Source organism: Aptenodytes forsteri, unplaced genomic scaffold, assembly GCF_000699145.1.
Source record: "Aptenodytes forsteri isolate BGI_AS27 unplaced genomic scaffold, ASM69914v1 Scaffold11, whole genome shotgun sequence".
NCBI lineage: Eukaryota > Metazoa > Chordata > Aves > Sphenisciformes > Spheniscidae > Aptenodytes > Aptenodytes forsteri.
Window position 1 is genome coordinate 766,072 of NW_008794155.1, and position 23,544 is coordinate 789,615.

At 38.0% G+C, this 23,544-nt stretch overlaps 1 protein-coding gene across 1 annotated transcript in view; it reads right to left on the reverse strand.

The window, feature by feature from the left end:
• Nucleotides 1–23,544, reverse strand: part of ARHGAP15 (Rho GTPase activating protein 15) — a 373,794-nt gene that overhangs the window by 49,552 nt on the left and 300,698 nt on the right. The window contains exon 12 of the mRNA XM_009279645.1: nucleotides 13,896–14,030. Within this exon, the coding sequence (XP_009277920.1) occupies nucleotides 13,896–14,030 (135 nt within the window). The remainder of the gene's footprint in view (nucleotides 1–13,895; nucleotides 14,031–23,544) is intronic.

Here is a 23,544-nt window from a genome sequence, read left to right on the forward strand (position 1 = left end):
ACTAATGGGGTGTTTCAGTAGGAGTGACAGGTAGAAGTTGTAGTTGTTTGTACTCTGCATGTCCCACAGATAAAACCTCCTCTTTCTATCATTTGATTTGCATCTGTATGTTCAGTCCTACGTGTTTGGTCCTGACTTCTTCTTAGATTATAACTCCTTTGTGTTTCTCTTGAAGTGGAAGGTGGTGTGAAGTGGGAATTTCATTTGCTTCCACTTAAACTGAGAAAGCACAGCAAAACACCTTGGTGAACCGAGGATTAAATTTATTCCTGTTTTTAACATTTAAAAAAAAAATAATTGTGATTTTAGCTTCATTCTTGCCATTGCAAAATATTAGGAAGTCTTAAATGTGTCCTTTAATTTTTTTTTTTTAAAAAGTGTGAGTTTCAGTTAAAATACAGATCTTAACACCAGATTTCATGACCATTTTCAGTTGTTCAGTTCTAGAAATTTTGGATTCTTCATTTATAGAGTTGGTATCCATATACTGCTTTGCAACTCTCATTATGCAGTGATATTTGTTAAATAAATAATGCTAGGTTAGGAATTATAGTATAAATATTTTAAGGAGCCACTAAAGCATTTTGAAAAAAAACCTAACCAAGCAAATTCCAAGTGAATGAACTTTTACAGCCTTCAAAGGGTTACCTGACCTTCTACTTTTGCAGCTTGCTTGACTCAAAGTTACAGCAATGGAGGAGATAACATTGAAACTGTACTATAAAAATAAATTACTATCATGAATATTAAGCAACAAGGATATAATAAACATGACTGCTTACATGATTCTGATTTATTGATACTGATTTGCTAGTAAATTATCACACAAAGTACTCGTTTTAGTTGTTCAGGAACATGTGCAAAATAAAGCTTGGTGGACACTTCCCAAAGACCTTGACATCTGTCATTGAATTCATACTTTGGGATTCTTGGTGGCTATTTTTCTGGTATGTGATACAGTGGTGTGTTTACTTTTCCTTTCCACAGATTTTTTTTTTTTTTTTTTTTTAAATTTTTGGCTGCCTGGCTTCCTTAAACTCTGTTTTTTAGCCATGCACAGTTTTTAAAACTACTATCATGGAGGTTCAGCTCTGACACAGTGGAACAAATCCAGCTGCAAAATCTCCTAAAGGCTGTTCATGCTTGTTCTGTTAAATAGTGCTCACTTTGAGTCAAGAGGTTTCATTACTATATTTATGAACCTCTTGGCACCAGGAGTTGGGATTTCCCAGTGCTAAGCATTAATGCATTTTGCATCACTCTTTAGCATCGGGAACTCTAGATCACTGGTGCTGAGGGGTTAAAGACAGTAAAAAAACAGATCTTTGTTTCCAGATAGAAATCTTTAGTGCATGTGTGCATGCTTGATTTGTGTGTGTGTGTGTATAGTCTGAGCAACTATCAGATAGCAGAAGTAGAAGGCAGGCTACCACAGCCACTAACTACCAGGGATTGCAGGTTTCAGGGGATCTCAACATTAACAGCCTACTGCCTATATTCTGCATCAGATATTTGTTATCCAAATTGATGGAATGTATCGCATCTGAAAATAGGATTATTATTCTTTAAATTTAAAGCCTGCTTTGTGCTTATGTGGCTTATATCACTTCATGACATGGTGTGTTATGTCAAACCTAAGATTATTTTTGGAGATTTCTGAGACAGAATCTACTTCATTTTGCCTGTCATCAGCCTAAAGCATGTGCCAAAAGACCCCTTTTTTGAGGCAGTGATTCACAAATACCATCTGAACTAAAGGACAGCTACTGCTTCAAAGCAAAAACACATATCTTGGATCAAATTCTACTAACATCTCCTAAAGTGGTTACTCTTATCAAAGTTTTGATACTTCTCTGCAGAGGATTTATATCCACACGGTGGCTAATTTTTTTTTTTTTAAATGCTAATACACTTAAGCTTGCAAGCAGGAATGTAGCCTCATCAGGTGCCATGATCTGTGGTGTAAAGAAAAACAAGCAACGACCTCAGCTGCAGAGCGTAGGTTAGTTCTGGCTGCATGTGAACATACAGATGCAAATCAAACACGAGCCAAGGACAGGGCTATTCTAGAAGTGGCACTTGATAGCCCAGGGCTGGAGCTGCAGAAGCGTATATAAGCCTGCCTGCCAGGCAACCCTTCCCTCTTCTCCTGTTTTGGTTTTGTTTCAAAAGGAAAAGGAAAAAAAAAAGGAAAAAAAAAAGAAAAAGAAAAGGGAAAGGGAAAGGGAAAAAGAAGAAGAAGGAGAGGAAGAGGAAGAGGAAAGGGAAAGGGAAAGGGAAAGGGAAAGGGAAAGGGAAAGGGAAAGGGAAAGGGAAAGGGAAAGGGAAAGGGAAAGGGAAAGGGAAAGGGAAAGGGAAAAGAAAAAGAAAAAGAAAAAGAAAAAGAAAAAGAAAAAGAAAAAGAAAAAGAAAAAGAAAAAGAAAAAGAAAAAGAAAAAAAGAAAAAAAAGAAAAAGAAAAAGGAAAAAGAAAAAAAGAAAAAGAAAGAAAAAAGTTGTTGCCGCTGTGCTCATTTTATTTGCCTTTATTTACAGGTAGGCACCCCATGTAGGTACCAGGACAATTTCCTCCCTGTCCCTCTGTACTTTCAATGTCACCTGTAGGAGCGTGGGGAGAAGATACACAGTGCAATTTAGGTTGGGTTTTAGTCCTGGCCGCTGCTCACATCACGCTTTCTCTATAGGTGCAGCTATTGCCCTTTACGTGACACTGTAGCAGTGCCAGCTTGGAAAATATTTCCCGTGTTCGCTGGGGCTCTCCTGATAACGCGTTACAAACACCAGGTATTTCATACGAGCTTAAGCAGATCTCCAGTTCTCAGTTACATTTTAGGTTTCTAAAACTTTTGAGAGTCCCACCTTTCTAGTTCCTTCAGATCTTACTTTTTGTATTAATACATAGTTTGATTTTCTAACCATCTAAGCAAACCTAGGTGAAGGGATTTTGTGCCTGGCTTGCAATTTTTTTTTCCTCAGTGCAACACTATCACTTAAAAGTGTTTAACAGTGAATGAGTCAGCCCATGAGCTGTCGGTGAGTTAGATTGTGCTCCTGATCTTAGCGAGATTATCTGTGTGATATACTACCTTCCCAGGCAATTAAAGCATTAGTGCTTTGGCCAAAATGTAACAATAGTCAAACGGGTTAACAGGCTAATGAATTTTATTATAGAAGGGAGTCAAAGGGGGAGCAGTTTGACTCTCCGGGAAGCAAGATGAATTGCATTTTATTTTAAAATTGTGGGCATTTCAAATTCAGTATCTGTACTACAAGCACAAGGCAGCGGATTGCAGAAATGTCTCTGCACCCAAGGAAGCATCCTTAAAAGTAAGAGTTTTGTTCAATGAGTTTCTTGTACAAGAGGTTGCCTCGGGGCTGCACACTCCCTGACACCCGTTTAGGAGGAGGATGTGCAGCACTACTCATTTCTTCCATTCCCACACTATTTCTTACTTTACTTGACTTTTCTTTTTAGCTGTTATCTGGTACAGCTGGTGTAGTACAGCTGCTAAAGATGCTTTTCCGCAGCCACATTACCCAGTTTTCCAGCACTACTTTTTCACAATTTGTGTCCCTCAAGAGACATTATAAATCCTATTAACTTTGAACTCTGGCCCAGCCTTGGTAAGAACACAAGCCTACCCTCACATTTAGACATCATTACTTTTCCAAAGTATTTCAGTTTGCAATCGCACTTCCCGTGGCAGACCCCGATCCCCTCAAAACAGCGATGTTGGGAAGCCAGGCCTGTGTCACGCGATGCCGCAAGGCAATGCTTTCAGGGAAGGGGGCCTTCGACTTCCACCCTGGCAAATCTGGGCCTGATTTCAACCTGTGACTTAAATTTTCTCTGAAATTCTGTGAAATTCAGTGAGTATTGATTTCAACCTGTGACTTAAATTTTCCCTGAAATTCTGTGAAATTCAGTGAGTATTCTGCTGATAGTGCTATTGTTATTATTCTAGTCATATCATTGTGTTTTATCACTCCCTTTAGCAACGTGGCATTTTCCTTTTCCAACTCTGTATGTCTGCTATTATGGTAAACTGTGAGGATATTTTTTGACCATTCATGACTTGATTCTGCGCCTGTATACTTTGTGGAATTTTTAGAACATTTAATTTCTTGTTTCTTTCTCCACGCCAGTTTCAGACAATCTGTAGAACATTTCCAGAAAAAAATGAGCTGCTGTAATTGCTTCCTGACAAATTACTGCTCTCAGGTGGTAAAGATACAGTTAAAGCAGGGTCCGTACTACTTAATTTTACTTCTACCACATTCTCACCCAAAGGTTTGTCATGGTTCTAAGTGTAAAGGCTAAAGTTATGCATTTTCTTCTAGCTCATTTAGTGCATTATTATCAGGAGTCTTGTCTGAAGTTACAAAGATCTTTCCCTGACACCATGGTGCTATGTACACTTTTCATCATTATAAAAGAATATTTTCTAAAACTGCAAGGTAATGGTCCATCTTAAGGCATGGTTTATGGGTGGTTTTGCCTGCCAGAACTTGAGGATCCACAAAGTTGCATTATCTGGTGGAGAAATTTCCAAAGGAAGATGATGTCAGGAGTGCTCGAGCAGTGTGGTCGGAGCACGCTGGTGCTGGAGAGCCTTAGGGGAGGTAATAGTCCCTTGAAGGACTGGTATAAGTGAACACAGCTTAAATTTACCAGGGACCAAAGCTGCCTGAAGTATTTAGGATGCATAAAAGTACTCCATAAAGTTGAGTAGTAGTCCAGGTCTTCAAATATCTACGTGACAAGGACCAGAGAACAACTCAGTTGTCATCTTTTGCCACCAAGACATTATCATGTCTGTTCCTTGTTGGTTCAGATCCAATGTGCCACCACACAGAGATGTGTGGTATTACTCTTATTTGGGGAAGGTAGCAACTTTTCGATAGTGAGAAAGTGTGTGGAGAGAGGAAGACAGCACGGCGCTGGAGGTGATGACTTTCAGCATCCCATTTTCTAGTTCTTCAAGGTTCTCCTTTTCCCTCCCTTCCTGGTCTTTTCTTCCCGCTTCCCTGCCTCTCCCCTCTTCCATTTTTGCACTTTGGAAATTGTGTAACTGGGGCATTATAGGCTGCTTCTCCTCCTGTTATTACTTTCCCCGAGTGGAAGCTTCACTTACAAGCCTGATGAAACATTTTTCCCCTCAAACCTAGAGTGTCAATTCTCACTTTGTCAAGAGCTCCAGATAACCTTCATGAGAAGTTCCTCTCCCCTTGCCTCCTGCAAACACTCCAGGTTACAGAGATCTTGTCACAGTCACTAAATAGCTCCTTCTCTCTCTTTTTCTTCCTTCTTTTCTGCCCAGTGTCATTGCTTGGATTTCTCAGTTTCTCTTTGTCTTCTCTTTTACCATTCTCTCCTGATTGATTTTCTCTATGAGTTTCTCTTAGGCTAACGCACATATGAACTCTCAAGCTGGTTTGCTTCTTCCTTCTACCCTTTCTTTCCCCCATGAAAGATTCTCTTAGCCACAGATGAAATTTAAATTACACAAATACACTATTTTCCATGCCCAAAAAGTAAGTGGAAGAGGAGCAAACTGAAACCCATGTCCTTTTCCATTTGCAAGTTTTTGGTTCCACACTCTGTCAACCGGCAGTCGGTGTAAAGCTAACAGAGAGTTACTGGAGCTTCAGCCGTTAATCTGGCTATCAGTTACAAATACAAACAACTTTTTTGCAAATTGAAGTGAGGCACGCTGCTTCCCAGATGACGTTTCCACCATGCATCCAATGACTCCTCCAGCTCCCCATAAACTTTAATGCTCTGAGTACCTGTGTCCCATGGCAGGTAAGAGCCCAGAAAAAAACTTTTAGCCTTGTTAGTGCTTGCGCAATTGAGGAGAAGCCACAGTTTTGACATAATCTTGCCTAGTAAGTCCAATTTGCAAGTCCTGGTTTCAAAGCACCATGCTGGACCTGCCATGTACAGCAAAGTTCTTCAAGAAGATTCTTTCTGAGCAGATTACTGCAGATTTGTATCCACTAATTTATTGTGTAAGCATTAAACCATTCATATCACAAACACCTGTGCAAGCCAGTTGGCCTAGTCAATTCTTGTTTAACATTTAATTATGAATATAATTAGCATGAGTTAAGAGACAGGCCAGGCATCCGCAATAAAATTTCCACTATGCTAAAAAAATTACAACTATAATAACAAAAAAGACTAAGCTGGGGGAGAATATGTCCCTCCTGTGCAAACTTTTGCATGACAGCAAAATCTAGGTACAAATTCTTTAAAAACTTTTTCATTTCCTTTGATGATAATTGTAAAGCCTCCACCGTATTTATAAGACCAAATTATACATTTTTTTCTGTTTCTTTAATAGTAAGACAATTTTCATCACTGGTGTAACCCTTTCAGTGAGGTTCCTCAAATTCTCCTCTTTTCCTTGAAAGCTAAATTAACTGATTTGTTGGTGTCACTGGGACACTGTGTTAGGTAAAGTTCATGAGGGGAAAAAAACCCCACCAGTTAAAACGTTAATTTTAACTAAGAGTTTAATGAAGTGCTTTTTGTAGCCCAACAGAATTGTGTGCTAACAAAAGAAATGGATTAGTAAATATTGCAACGTATCTTGTTTTAAAGGGAGATTCTTATGTTTAGGGGGGGGAAAAAAAAAGCAAAGTCAATCTAGGATCAGGCTCCCTATGGAGAGGTGTTACCTGGGCATCCTTCACAGAGCAAAGCCCCGTGTGGATTTTCTTTCCAACAACTTAGGTAAAACTTTCTAAGCAAAAAAAAAAAAAAAAGGAAGAAACATTTTACCCACTAATTTTCTTTCCAATGCCCTTTATTCCTGAACATGTTGGGCTATTTTCCACCTCAAAAGAAAAAAATCAGTTCATAGACATGCCCTCCAATTTGTTTGTTTTTCCTAAAACAGTTGCTTCCAGACCTGGAAAGATCTATTTAAAAATGCTGTTGAGCAGAAACCGTTTGCAGCTGTGAAGGGAAGACCATTGAAAGGGAACTAGGAGGTTACTGGGGCATATTGTTCCTCGACACCTCTTGGGAACAAAAAGCCTGGAATGAACCTCTTTAGTTACCAGTTTGCTGCTGTTACAAACATGACAGCCTCCATTTACTTGCTTTCTCACTGCCTCGAATTTGAGTGGAGACTGTGCTAGAATACGGTAGTTACAGTTGTTGGGAATGTTACAGCTTAAGTATATTTGTAGCCAGTTTATACACCTTTCTTGTGGAATATAGTTTTTTAGTTTAAACTGCACTTTCTCCTGTATTTTTTCACTTATTGGTTTCACTCAGGATGATCATATACACTTTTTGTCTGTATTATGTTAACACCCATAGATTAGAAGCCTTCTCTTCTAGTCTCATCTTAGCATCTCTTCTAAAATGTGCAGGTTTTTTCTTTCTATTCCAGTATAAGTTAATCATTCTTGAATCAGAATTTCACACAACTTTCCAGATAATGTTTCAAAAAGCTTTCCAAAATGGGTTTCATAGTACTCAATCTCCACTGAAAATACCTAGTACCACTTTCTGAATGAGCTGTTATTATTATCGTTAGTGTCCTTGTGCTTGGGAGAATACATATGTCTAAGATATACCATACGCATATTCATATATTTACATGGATGGATATCCTTGAGATTACGCTACCCACAAAATCATTCCTTTTTTTAAGAAATTTTTTAAAGAGTTGCACCTCAGCTTTTGAAGACTTCTTGTTTCTACACATTTTTTGTTCTGTTCGCATTTAGTTTATGGATTTCTACTGCCTTCTGATACTTAGATTTGGGCGAAAAGGTCTTAATTATGATTTATTATGTGAGATATATTGTGGTGACCTTGGATTTATTTATAAATCACCATGTTCACGTGAAATGGAGGCTTTCTGATGCCATGCCAAGCCCCAAAACTTCCTTGGACAAGTAAATGGAGGGTAGGAAGACGGTTTCAATAGGAGGCTCGTCAGCTGTGAATCTGAAGGCAGTTTGATTAGGACTTGAAGCCCACAGATTGAGATTATGACAGAAATTTGCATAATGCCAGAGACTGATAAGATTTGGTTTCTCAGGAACCTATTACGTGATGATGTTAAGAGACTGTCACGGATTTCTTACAGTGCAATATGCTGACTTGTCTTTCCAAGACGAGTTGGCCTTGAGCCTTGTTCTTTGTAAGCCTCGAGTGAGGTTTCTTTAGATGTCTTTTGAAAATCTCTTTAGACATCTTTTGTAACTTTCCACCAAGATGATACAGGGATGTTATGACTGTCAGAATAAATGAATGCATTTACTTCATTTCTGTTTCCCAGCTACTATTTTCATAACACTGCATAGTAGTTCAGAGCAGGTCCTTGCTACACTGTGTTTTCAACCAATGTAGCTTTGTTCTTTGATCATGATTATGTATTGATGACTAGATTTGTTTATTGCCTCCTGACACAGTTTTTGCCTGATTTTGGTGCAGACAGCTTCTCTGCAAACTCCTCGAAAGTTGCATTATTCAGTGCAAAATTTGCTATGGCCTGCTGAAGACCGAAGCGTGATCATTGCCCAGATACACGTGAGTTTCTGCAACGTGTTTTCTCGAGCCACACAGGCAGCAGGTTCTTGGGGGACCTTTCTGAAGCAGGACTAGAACCCAAGCTCAGAGAAAACCTTTTTACTGATGCCAGCCATCCTGGAGATGAAGACAGCTGACCAACATGGAGAGGACTGACAACGACTGAGAGCAGTGCTAGCTTTTGTGGGTTTAAAAAAAGTCTATCATTCTCATGAAAGAAGAGTTTATTGCTTTGCTATGTTATCATCGTAGACTTTGTCAGACAAGACCAGTGAAGACCAGTATCTCATACCAGCAAAACTGTAATAATTTTTTTATCTAACATCTTTCAATAACCAAAAAAGTTATAAAACTCTCTCATGTGTAAGATGCTAAATAACCATCTTCAGTTTCCATGTAGTAGGGTAACATACAACATTATAGGATTGATAGGAACGACATTGTGAATTCTGCTTAGCATGGATCAAGATACCCGAATTCATATATCGAAAGGATATGTGTGAAATCAGTTGAAAAAAGTGTTAATGGTCTATCAGAGCAATTAAAAAAAAAAAAAAAAGAAACCCAGCCCCTGAAAAAACAAAAATTATATGAGTATCTAATGTGGACCCTAGGTAGTGTCTAGGCACTTAAATTCAGCATTATAATTCATATATCGAAAGGATATGTGTGAAATCAGTTGAAAAAAGTGTTAATGGTCTATCAGAGCAATTAAAAAAAAAAAAAAAAGATATCCAGCTCTTGAAAAAACAAAAATTATATGAGTATCTAATGTGGACCCTAGGTAGTGTCTAGGCACTTAAATTCAGCATTATAATTCTGAAAAACCTTATTCAGCTGCCATCTATCCCTGAAGGTGCATAAGCTAATTAGATGCTGTGATTGTGGCCTTCGAAGAACTTTAGGTGCCTATGGCTCTACTTCTCCCCGTGCAGAGAAATGCTTCCTTTTCTGCCAGGGCTGAAAAGTTTGAGCTCCAGAGACGGGGATTACTTTGCCTAAGTGCCTGGGGAGGCCTGATCCTGTGGGGGATTGCCAGGACCTAAGCCACGTCTGCTAGCTAGATCTGGTGCCCTACAAATGCTGTCCCTTCTCCAGGGACTTGGTGGCTGATGTGGATCCCATGTTTTCGGTTCTTCATACTGAGGCCTGAGATATCTCCTATTAGGTTGTGGATTCCACCTGAAAGCTTGCAAGTCAGATTTTGCAACGCTACGTTTTTATTAATCTAATTCCTGCGTTCATCTGCCTTAAGTGGGAAACCCACAGCAGTAACAGATACCTTCATTCAGAAAATTGTCTGCGGAAGAACCATAGTTCTGGCAAAAGGATTTCTATTTAGAGTATATACATATATATACATCTGTCTCTGTGTGTGCATTTTAAACAATAAATCAACTATTTATCTACAGTACTTACGTGACACCTATTAAATTCATATTAGAGATAAGGAACTGAAATGAAGGCATAATCACTAGACCTCATTGAAAAAATCTTTCCAATGTAGTAATCTTTCCAACCTGTTGCAGAGAAAATCAAAGACCTGAACTCAAGCCTTCCAAACCAGAGACAGATGTTGCAGCTTTGGGAACTGTGTGGAATTTTCCTTTGTGGAATATCAGTGGGGTTTTTTTTGTAACTGCAGTTGGACAGATGCACTGTCTATACAGATGCACAGTCTATACGACATTCTCCAGCTGAAAAGATCTGGAAGGACTAGTCGGTATTCGAATAATTCCTATGCTGTGGATATCCGACATCATTGCACAGAAGACTGTAGTAGACAAATTTCTTTTTTTCCATGCCTTCTTCCTCAGACCTTTCAAGAAAACTAGTTCAATTAAAATAAAGGTTTATAATCAACTACCACATATACCTGCTAATATTCCTTAACAGATTTTGGGGGTAGGTTTTTTTTTGTCTCAGTGGCTGAAGTCCTGGCATAAGTTTGTATAGCCATGCGGGATGAATTCTGTAAATAAGGTGATTAAGTGTTTCAGTTATTGGCACTTCTACCACCTTATTCACATGAAGCACAATTTTACTTGCAGACAATCTGTTGAACCACGTCTGTTGATCTTCCAGAAAATCAATATAACTCTTTGCGGTGCTGAGTAATTTAAGTGTGGCTGAACCTGACTTCATAGCAGCATTTGGGCACACTTTAGAAGTGCATATTTCATCCAAGATACCACAAAATGTAATATATTAGCCAGTAATATACTAGACAAAGTCCTTGAAAAAAACTGCTTTCCAAATCCTAAGAAACAAAATTAGTATTAGGTCAGAGGTCTTGTGGCCTTCCATTTATCATTTATAAATTCTCCGATATAAGCTATATGGACAGTAATTATCCAGGTTCAGCCTGGCAAGCAGAATTCTGAGATTCTATAAAGCCCTGAGTTATCTTCTAATATCCTGGTCATATCTAAATTGTTCTAATATTATGGTCATATCTAAAGTTATTTATAGGGGAAATTGAAGGTGGAGAGCAAGCACTTTGCCTAATACACAGTGTTGTAAAATTTTGTTCCCATGCATATAATAGAGATGCTAATTAAAACGGCATCATCCAGGAAAAGTAATACTAAGTTTGCTATGGATTTTTTCACATAACCTTTAAAGTAGCATCAGCATAAGGAGTCCATGGCACCTCTTGGGTACCCATTCCTCCTGAAACTTCTAGCTAAATGACTAAATCCCCAAGAAATATTATGGGTAACTTGTTACTACCTACTACAGATAGTTCTTTAGACCACTTCATCTTACTTACCAAATGTGTGGCTCTGACTACGGGGTGCTCGGTGCCAGACCAAGGATATAATCATCATGGCAGTGTGGGAATGTGTCCTAATTACCTTTTTCCTAGCCGTCATCAGGTTGGTTTATTTCTGGCATTATTAAGCACTACTTCTAACTGTACTGCACACCCATGTCCTGAATACTAATAATTCCCATTTTTGAAGAACAGACAGAAAAGACAGAGGTACAAGAGCCTCTTTTTGTCAACAGCCTGAAGAAGAAGGGAAATTTTCTAGCAGCTCTGTACTGACCAGACAGAGTAATTAGCACAAAGTAGCCAAAGAATCATCTGCAATAGAAATGATATTGAAGAAAAGAGATTTTTTACTTTACCTTAGGACTATTAACATACAAAAGAGCTCCAAAACCAGTGAAAACACCTAATTGTTCTTTATAGGCGTTTTTTAAGTAGAGTTGGTAAGAATATGGATTTGTAGATACCATGGCAGTAAAGGCCAAATAAAGAGAAGATTGATTGGAAATCATAGATTACTTTAGACAGTTGGATTAGGTAGAAATCACCCTGATGTGCAGTAAAGCAAGCAACAAGAATTAGGGTTTTGAAATAGTGCAAAGCATGTCTTAGAGTGCCAGTATTTTCTTCCCAGGAATAAACTGTCTTAAAATTCCTCTATAAATGACTGTTCATTAGCCTATCAATGTGTATAATGGCTCTCAAAATCATAATAAGAATTAATAATAGTTCAAATAGCAGAAAGGGACATTAATTTCTCACTCATGAATATTAATGCTTTAGTAGACAGTCTCTTCCCGACATGCTTTCAAACTCTTAATTCGCAAGTCTATTACCGGTTACCTATTATTTTAACTATCAAAAACCTCCCCACCGGGCCACCAAAAGATTTCAAATCACCCTGACTTGGACACTAGCAGAGAGGATGAGAGCAGAAGACAGCACGAAGGATGAGATCGTGGTGTCCTGATGATGTTCTTCAGAATACAATAGTGTCTGCTCAGCCAAAGCGTACGTCAAAGGGCAATGAAAAGTAGCGATAAGGGGGAGGAAGACTATATTTAGCCCCAGAAGACCAGTATGATGGTGGGTTATCAGGAAGAGAAAGCGATAATGGCAGAGGATAGGTATTAAACACTCGACTGAAAAATGAGGTGCATAAGAAGAGACAGGAACGGCATGCCAGGCTGTGCCCTGTGAACTGACTACATCCGCTTAAGGCACCGCATGGCCTCCTTTCCAAGAGGTCATAGCAGGTGGATGGAGAACCACCTGAAGGGCATGTTCAGGTGCTGGTGCTTCAATGAGCATCTTAGCCCAATGCATCGCAGAAACTGAAGCTGAACAGTAAGAAATTCTTTATTGTTTTTCCCCTCTCAGCACTGCAGAGACTGTGCAACAGGAACGTAAAACTCGAGAGATGATGTCCTCCATCTAGTTTCCATGTGCTTTGAAAGGAGAAGAAAGTGAGCTGCCAAGAGTAAACTTTCAGGTAACGCATTTCTTTGCGTTGTGTATTTAACTGCACTGCCTCGCTAAATAACCGAGAAGGGAAGGATCTTGTGAGATGTATTTAACCTCATTATATCTGATGCTGGGTCTTGAAAAGCTTTAGTTGAACTAAAGACTCTTATGAATATAAAATCAAAGTGAGCCGTACATTAAGGGTTTCATATTCTCTGACAGCTGCGCATGTGCACACACAGCTCTCATTAACAGTAATGGCAAATATGCATGCCCATCACTCAGAAAACAGATCTCTAAGTACTTTATTGGGTTGGTTTTTTTCCTAGAGATTTTTCTCTATTGGACCTTTAATTAATCTCCTACTAGGTTTTTTCCCTTTAAGCTATCCCTCTCTCCCCCTCCTTTCCAATGGGAATAAACCCCCAAATCACCCTGTTTTTTAGTCAAGTTTTTCCAAGCCGACACAGTTTTACAAAATGCACCTGCTTATATATTAAATACAGAGAGGGTTTGCAGCACACAGACCGCAGAGACACGTAACAGAACAAATGCCTTGGACTTTGAAAATACTTTTGATGCCTGCCAACTTTAAAGGAAAATAAAATAATAAAGCAAAGGTAGATATGAAAATGAGAACATGAATGCTTTTGCATTCTTTTTGTGATCACTGCAAGGCAAGAGTCTGCAACCTTGTGGAACAAAACACACGCATTTCATTCTGATTAACATAAAGACAGCCCCTTCTAACATGATTCACAATTATTAGTCTCTCTCTTGTGTTTGGGGATATATGGATTATCAGCCTAGCATATTTTGAATACATACACATTTTAATTCCTTTCCTAAACCATTTTAGGCACTACAGTTAAATAGCATGTACAAAATTTATAGATCAATAATTTGATTTTTTTTTTTCTCCAGTTAAATAACTAAATGCTGTAGGAGATAAAAGGCAGTCAAAAACAATAAAAAGACAGGATCACGGGTAACGGAAGGTAAGTCAGATTTGAGATGCCTCTGTTCTTCTATTTTTTAAGTTTATTATTATTTTTATAGAACAGGCTATTTCACTAGCTTCTACTGTATCTGATGTACTTACTTATCGCCTCCACAAACTGTTCAAAGAAGCAGTATGGGAACAGCGGCTCAGGCAGCTCTCTGAAAAACATCTTGAGTGCTCCGGTGACAACGTGGATGTCCTCCCACTGGCTGTCGTCCAAATTCAGCTTCTCTTCTGGGAAAACACGAGGAGAAATGGAACAACTGGTTTTAATGAAACAATTACAAGACACTAATTATTATGTTAATGTTTGCCTACTATCATCAGCAACCGTTAACAGCCTTCTGCACCTAGAGGTTTGGTGCTGTGCATGTTTTTTTTTCCTTTTTTTTTTTTTTTTTGTAGGAAGAGAACATTTTCAATGGAATACCATCTGTAGGAATGCAGCTAACAAAAAACAAGAGACACAAAGAGACAGTACCATTGACACAGTATGTCAGATACATTTATTCCCATAATGCATCAGTATGAAAATTAGCATCACAGCTCAACATGATTCAAAGCTATTTGGTTTTGAGGCCGAGGGGCTAAGAGTTGCCAACGATGGCCGGCTCAGGGGACCGGCCTAAAGGCCTTGCTGAGCCAACAGGAGACATATGCTAAACATGGCAATAGAAAATGAGTTATTGCTTTACATGTGTTAGCCTTGCTATGTACAAGGGAATAATGGGTAACGCTTTTCTCCTTTTTTTGCCTGAATGTAATGTCAGCAAGGAATAGAGTACTGTGAGAGAAAGGATATTAATTCCTTCTTACTGCTTCAAAAATATTTTGTTTGGTTTTCATCTCTGGGAGGAAGATTTGCCCAGCAACAATATTAGACAGACCCCTGTTGGCCTACCTAGGCTATGCAAAGCTGTCAAAAATGATAACACACTAAAGACAAACCACAAGTGCTTACAAAACTGTTTTGCAAACAAAAAAAAATGTTTTCTTTTGAAGCTTGACTGAGCTGAGGAATTTAAATATAAAAGAAACTAAATGCTAAAATAGAATTTCTAATAAAAATAAAACAAGATTGGATGATTATTTTCTTTTTCTTTGGTTTTGTTTTTTCTTTTTAATTCTAGTAGTGTGATACTGTTAGAACGTAATAAACGGCGAGATCGTAATCCATATAAAACTCTAGGAAAGTGCAAATCCTTATTAGTCCAAACTAAAATGACACACACACTTTCTCCAAGTTCTGTTACTCCAAAAATAGAGTTCGCTTTTTTTCACATGTGCTATGATTCTCTTTTTTAGAAAATTTCAGTCTGAATGCAAATCGGAGGCCAACCATGAAAACAAAACTACTGAACAAATTTAATTTGAAGCAACATAACCCTGAAATGTTTTACTAAATGTCACTGAAATTTCATGTTTAGCAATTCAGCTGGCTTCAAGAGCAGCCTCTTTATTGAACTGTTGTTAAACAAAATGGTAAAATTATTGGAGACACATGGACACCCACAACTATAGATCCCTGGTACTTTAATGCAATAGTTTTCTCACTAGAGTTTACTTTTGGACAGAAAAACTTACTCAAAATGAAGTCGTCTTTCAACTTTTATTTAATAAATGTTATTAAATGCTTTTTAAATTTCTGGATTCAGGAAACGTATACAAATAAAGGAATAGACCCAATTCCTTAACTTGGAGTAATGTGAGACAAAGCTGGAACAAAGGCAGACTTGTGCATTTCATTTAGTTGTCTTGCTTGCTTCTTTGGTTTCAAGCCTCTTTTTTTTTTTCTCTTTCTTTTTTTTTTTTCCCATTTAATTACATAAATCATAAAAGTAATGATTTGATCTCAAATGAGTTACCAGAGGGGATCTTCTTTAGACTCTGAGATCATATTTGATTGATCGTATTTCAACAATTAGCCTTTTATTTTGCCACACACTATTGAACTAGATCGACAGCATCTTAGCAGGCCAGCTTTAAACAGTCAACTGTTAACAATAGCATCAAAAAGAGAGACCTGATGGGGTTTACTGTCACTTTAAAGAACAGGGTGGGTTTTCACATTGTTGAAATCTGTCAGATATTTTGAAATGTCCCTCTCACTATGGTGCCACACCCCCTGCGTGCCCTTATAATAAAATTGGTTTTACTCCTGATTAAATCATTTTCTCCCTACCCACTACCATACTTCTCATAATGGACCTGTGTGCTCTACAGCTGGTGTTCTTCCCATGGTACCAATTCTTACTTTATCTTTTAAGCACTTTGCTGCTAAGATCTCATGCAGAGTGCTTATGTTTTGTTAAGAGCTTCATTCTTAGAGAAATAGCTTAACACATGTTCTAAAAATGTTGTACAACTTATTGCTTAAAACACATTTAGAAAATGTATAAGTACTGTAGCTTTGGCACAGAACTTTAAGTAGAAACCTTAAAAAAAAAACAACTTGTTTTTGCCATGCATTTGTCTTAAATGTCTAAAGTGGAATGCTTGACTTCTAAGGCTTTATAGAGACTTATCTTACCAGATTTTTGCACCATTTCCAGCTCTTCAAGGAAACGTGTTAGGAATGTATCATCGTGAAAGCAAAGGGTGTCAATTTTCCCTCTAGCAATAAGAGAGTTTTTGAAAATGTTTGCTAGAAGGAACAAATGCCAAGTCAAAAAAAAAAAAATTACAAAGAAAATAGAAGTCCATTCAGTCTAAGCCTCCTTTGGTTCCCACTGGTTGGAATCACTCACATACCATGGCGATAGGGCCATAAACAACCACGCACATGCATTTCAGGCTAGGTTTAAGGGGAGGACCTGACTTTTTGGCTTTGCTCAGACGTATTTCTTATTGGGGTGTTTTGCTTACATAAAGATTAAGTCCCAAATCTGGTATTTAAACTTGACAGTCAAGGACTGCTTTCAGTCAGGAGATACTGTATCTGGGAAGATGCTCAAAATCTCACAGTCCTAAAAATTTGCTTTAACTTGTCAGTAGTATTTGATTAGTTCAACCATCACTGCCAGTTGATATCATATATCTTAGATACAGACACAAATATGCCCAGAAAATCCCATAAAATTTATGCTAATACTTGGGCTGAAAATATAAAGACCACATTAAGGAAAAAAAAATAGCATGGGCACCTGTCAAGGTTATTAGTTAAAAAAAAATTTATAAACAATACTTTTGTGAAGGGAATGTGTTTTTTATTATGTTATTATTGTTAGTAAATCAGCCTTTTCAGCAATACACATTTGTAACGGCACTCGCAATGTCTGCAGTAGAACCAAACAGGAGTTGGTCTTTGGTTTAAATATACCATCATAAGGTTATCCTTGTCCCAAAAGAAAGAAAATAATCTATGGAAAGATCAGCTAAAGACAAAAAAAAAAAAAAAAAAAAAAATTCAACCAAGGCAGTACAGGGAGCTCAGTTTTGAAAGAAAATGGATGTGGTTCCTCTCACCACATGCCCTGCGTGGTATGTAGACTAGTCTCTGGGAGCAAAATGCAGTTATCTGAGAGCACTGCTTGTTCATTTTTCTTTTAAGATAATTTATATAAGTATTTTCCCAGCTATATACACTGTCTTTTGCCCACGCTGCCATTAAATCCTAGAGCACCACGTTCAGAAGTCCTACTTCACTTAGGGTATTACCTCTTCCTGCAAGTGGACTCATGAATGACCCCAAATCACGTAGAAAGCAATTTCCTGCAAACACAGCTAGCAGCGCCTGGTCCGCTATGGAGGTTGTGCCTCAAAAAACCTTCTAAAGACTTTGGTGAAACGTGTCTGATTTGGTCTCACGCTGAAATCCATTTGCTAACATTGCTGCCTTTTTCATCGTTTCCCTGCTGCCGGCTGCACACGGCAGCATTGGGATGGCAATGCCCTGCCCGGCGGGCACTCGGACACGACAGCCGCCACCTCTGTACTCCTCTATAAACCTTTGGCACTCGGGGTCTGACCAACCCTCAGCTCCAGTGTGTGAAACCTCAGAGCACAGGAGTCTCCATCCCAAGGGCCAGCACATATGCCAAGGGAGATGTCCCCTGGAGAAAGTCCTGCACAGCACTGGTAACTAACGCATACAATTTTCCTCACCTCAAAATCTTTGCAGAAGAGCTGGGTGTGCACAACGCATTCCCAGTTGACTGAAAGCTTGGGAAACTTGCTGGATTCACCCTTCCCACTAGGCAGTTTACTAGTGAGAGCGCTAAAAGAGAGTCCTGTGGTTGAAAGAGGAAAAAAAATTCCTCTTGCACGTACTAGGAAAAGACAAACTGTCCAGAGTCATTCCTCTTCTTTCTCAAGGTGTCTTGAAGATACCTCTTGTTTTTTGGTTATATTCTTCAAAAATAATTTGCTGGTCATTCATGGTCTTTGATAGGAAAAAGAGAAAGAACAGACTCAAGCAGAAGTTCTTCACTTGCATAAGTCCTCGGCACGCTCCTTCATCACTAAATCTCTTTCAGAGGGCTTCTGTCATGACTGACAGCACAAATATTAATTTATACACTGAAAGGTATGTGTGTTTCATAGCTGTACTTGCATTTTGCAAGCCACAGCTTCTCTGATCACTAGTGCAGAGACACAGCAGCCTTCTTACCCCCCCAGGAACGATGGGAGCTCAAAATTATTGCAAAGTATTGCTATATTGGGACAAACAGCTCCTTTTAAAGTGATCACACTCAATTTAGAGCAGTAATAGAGCGCAGAGATGTCGGAGACAACACAGCAATGGAATGCTGTGAGGTGGTGAAGGCTCTTGCTCATCATATGACAAGGAGCTCACCCTTTGGCGATGCAGCACATGATGCTTAGCTTCCTCCCCCTCAGTAAATCCCATCCTGATGCTGTATTTTATATACACACTCCAAAGTGCATACAATCCCTTGAACTTTGATTAAATAGTACAGCAGAAGTCTCAACTCATGCAAAGCAATACTTTCCTCATTCAACCAGAGTTTTGTGAATTCTCTCCCAGCTACATAATCCTTCTTCCCCTCTCCCTTGCTAGGTTTGGGAGGTCCACTGTCCTGCCTACACTCAGTGCATGGTACTGCGCTTCCAAGACTGTTTAAACAAATCAAAGAAAATTTCAGCTGAGCAAATCATTAAATTTTGTATACAATGTATTTCTAAGCAGGTTCTACTGAATCCATCCAATGCTACCATTGATGAATTATCAAGGATATAGTCAGCAAAAAAAAGCTTGCATGCATTTACGCCTTCTCTGCTAGAGGAACATGGCATGCTCTTTAAAAAGAAAATTTAAGCCATGAAGTTATAATGCCTGAGCATTTCTTTGTTATTGGAGTGCCCATTACAATGGAGCCCAGGTGCAAATTACTGAGCAACTTAAGCTGAAAAGCAGAACATCTCTACGTGCATCCAGGGTGCTGTTTATTGCAGTTCTCTGAAATGACAGTTCACTGACCTGGGGGCATTCGGGAACAACCATGTACTGCTAACTTAAATCTCGATCTGTGCCAGAAAAATAAAAGATTTCTGTACTTGGGGACACAGGGTCATATTCATCCTCACATAATTCCACAGAAGTCCACAGAGTAAGAGAGGGATGAACTATCTCATTGTTCCTGTGAAAAAGATCCAGTACATTCGAGAAGTTCAGAAATGGTACGTCATGAAAGCATGCAGAGTAGTTCAAAGGTTTAGAAAAGTGGTCAGCTAGCGACGCCATTGCATCGGGGAAATTTCTATGCTATCGGTTGCTGTTTGAAACTGGAAGCATAAAAATATACAGTGGCACTGAAAGGAGAATCCTTCTGGTGACCAGAAACATCACTAAGACACTCTTACACATCATTCACTGCCGATACCTGCTACAGGGTTAGACGACAGCAATATTAGTTTTGACTTAACATGTTTTATCATTGTGATTTGAAGCAATAATTACTTTAATAGGATTATAATTACAAGTACTTTTAAAATTCATTAAATTTAGCTGAATCAACTATTCCGTATGGGAAAAGGAGTGATTTTAAATATAGAATATTTGCACTCAAAATGTAGCTGAAAGCTCCCTAAGAATAAATAGACCACCTGTCTACAGATCAACATACTTCCACGAGACTCCCTCGGAGGTGACTTGTTAACAAAGAGTAGGAGCAGGCGTACCTAGCCTGAGCAACTGAAACCTGCAGGGCCAAATTATTCCTTCCTTTAGGGTCAAAGAAATACTCAGATACCCCCAAGGGTTTAAAGAAAGGGACAAGGAAAGAGCATGGAGGAATTCCCACTCAGCTCATACCCTCCCACGGTGTGGAGGTTTCTCAGCTTCAGAGCACCAAGGTTGCCCAAGCGCAAGGATGGAGCTTGGCAGACTTCTGCAACTCATAGAAATTAAATTGCTCTGCTGAGTGAAAATCACATTTGTCTTACAGTGGTAAGATCTGTCCTCTGTCTAATTCTCTCTAGTTAGTTGTTGAGCAGTAACTTCAGCTTCTTCCTAGTAGTTAAAGCACACTTTATGTAGTTTTTCTTTCTGTTTATTCTTCCCTCTTCATTCTGAAGCAGACTAATGACTCTCATTCCTCTGTGCCAGCTAATGGATTTTACTCCATTTTCTAGGTGGATGTATTTCTCTTTCACATATCCTAGACTGCAGAACACAAACATCAAATACGTGCCTAGATCAGGAACTTACTTTTCATGATACATTTTACTATTCAAAGGCAAAAGTCCATTCTGAATTCTGCTTTCAACTTGATCTTCCTCGCTTAGTCGTATGTTGTGTATACATATATTAGTCAAGGTAAATATCTCCCTTCTGACTTCAAATCTGTTATTAACATTTTTTATTGTGTAATTGCTCTCCAGTAAGCTTCTGTGCAATCTAATTTTAGAGGTTTCTTTCTTTTTTTTCCATTTACAGTCAGGCCTCTTATCAGAATTGTGTGTGTTAGCGTCCACAAATCTACATTTTAAATAAATTGAAGGCTCTCAAGATCTAATAGAGAAAGGAATTGGACAATGACTCTGTCCCATTTTCATACTTCAAAAATATGTTCCTATTCCTATCTTTTTAATTGTACTACTAACTCAGAGTGCTTTAGGATTCTGTCATGTAGCTCTTCTGTTCTTCCCCTTCTTGCTGTTTCTAACACTGCTTCTATTTCCATTCTTTTCAAAAGCCTTTTCAAAAGCCTTTTCATAGTCCAAAAATCTGTACACAATGTTTTGTAATATTTGGCAGACTTATCTGAAACCTAATTCACTGCCTTCTTGTCATTCATGGGTCATAAATTATTTCATATGTAATGTACCCCAAAGGGTAAAAAATTCTTTGTATTAAATTTCAGCCAGAGAGTTTAAGGAAAATAAAAAGGAAAAAAAGTATTTTTGAGACACTCTGAAAAGATCTGACTTTAATATACGGTCTAGTGTGTTGTCTCCCACAAATGGTATCTCAGTATCCTTTAGTAAATATGAGATTTCAACATGCTACAAGTGAAAACACTCCTGTCGTAACGTGGGTTTGCTATGGACAACTTTAAAGGAAAGGAGAAATATAAAATGTGTAGCACTGGATCAGACTACTCATGCATTAAATCAATCCTGTCTCCAGCGATTGTTAAAGTGAAAGGGTCTATAGGAAAACAATTCAAAAACCAAGAATACCACCCAATCCTTACTTATTGCACATAGCCAAATATATTATTGGGACTGACCCCAATAACAAAAAGCTTGTGCCTCAGTGAGTGAGTTTCAATAATCAAAGGAAATAATTAACAAAACAATAAAGATCATTATGGCTTCCTTTATGTAAATGACTTCCAAATGTAAATAGATCAAAGCTTGAGCTAAAATTAAGCAATTCCCCTAGTCCACTTGCAATACTGAAAAGGAACATACATATATGATTTGTTTACAGTTATAAGGATTATCAATGAAATATTAATTTATTGTTTCATTAGAAAAATAGAAGTTCAAGAGATTCTCAAAATGTTATACCTATATTCCTTTCATCTGTAATCACATTTATTTTAATGGGACTATTTACAAGAATAAAGATTACTCGTACATGTAAATCTCCATTCTCACACACCGGTTTGTAGGATGTCCAGAGAACAAATTCTGGATTTTTTTTTTTTTTTAATGAAAGGGCTCTTTGAAATAAGCCAGCTGAAAGAAGTATTCTTACATGAAATCAGGTATACACAAGCTCTGTAAATGTCAAGGACAAAACATTTTATACTGTATAGAAATTATCTTTTGGTTCACTAAAGTCAAAACACTTCTGTTCATCAGAACTTTTTTAAAGGACTGTTTCATAATATGAATCCATTTGGATTATCTGACCAAAGATAAGACTTCAATGGACTTACTATATCATTCACCACTGTAGCAGTGCCACAAAAGGGAATTACAATTAATTGGATTATGTTGGTCTCCACCCGCTGATTGTAGAAGAGAAAGTCTGAAAGTGTAACTATTTCAAACGGACCATATCTCTCATCAACCATGGGATTTGGGCTTTAATTTACCAATAAAGCTTAATTTCTTCTCTATATTCTCTTCTGGTTAGGAAGAGGTCATTTAAACACTTTATTCAAGTTATTCAAAATGAAAGGACAGTTTTGTTAAATACTTTCAAACTAGCACTTTAATACTTGCACCTTGCCTTTAGACATTACTTATTTTCTCTATTAGCAATAAAGTGAGTTGTCTTGAAAAACACAAGCCAGAGAACCCAGGCCTGCGCTCGGGTCATAAGAATAATTCATGCTTCATATCCCCTAGTTCAGTTCACGAAATTTTGGCTGAAATTGTTACCTAACGTGACAATTTGTTATCGACTATATGATGTGTGACACTATATAGGACAGAGAATATCACTTCATGTCATGTAGGTTCCCGCACAGACATGAGGCAGTAAGAGTTTTCAGTAGCAAAGTCCCACGTTAGATGTGGGGTTAACTGTATGGAGAAGTTACATGAGGAAAGACAAAGGTACAAATATAAATTTGATATGTGCAAATGACTCATTACCTCGGAAATAGTTATATTCTATAATGCAGGTGAATTAATGCGTTTTAGTTAATGTGTCTTACACGCTAAACACCACCACTACTATTCTTATTCTAGATGTCCATATATGTATATGTCTATATGTATGTTCATATATTATATTTCTGCTGATGGCTCTGCCTAAAAGCTGTTAGGATCTTTTTTTACTATCCTTACTGGAAGGTTATTTCAGTGCCTAATTCTTTCTAGTTAACAGCCTAAATATTCAACTTTATATACTTTTTAAATAATTATTAATATCAGTAATGCTTGCTTTGATGTTTTTTTGTCAAACTTTCGCATTCAGTCTAAGAAATAAAAAGTCCTCAGTCAACTTACTTCAAAACCATGTTGCTTAATTCACATTTGCATTACTTTTTGCTAATATCTGAAGCTCTAATTCCATTCCCTGGATATTAGCGGGACTAGCTATGCTGTTAAAGATAGGAATGCTTCTAAGTGCTTACTGAATCAGGGCGTATGAGATGATAATTGTATGTGTTTAAAACAAAACTTTAAACAGGAGGGGATTATATAAGTTGCTAAAACAAATATATCTTCAAGTGTACTGAAGGACTTTCAAATGTTAACGAAATGTCCTTTGATAATAATAGCGCTAATAATAACATGAATTTTCAAATATTTTTATGCATTTTAAGAATCACGTTACCCTGAATAGGGAAGATTCTCGGCAAGTGCACTTTTTTCACACAAA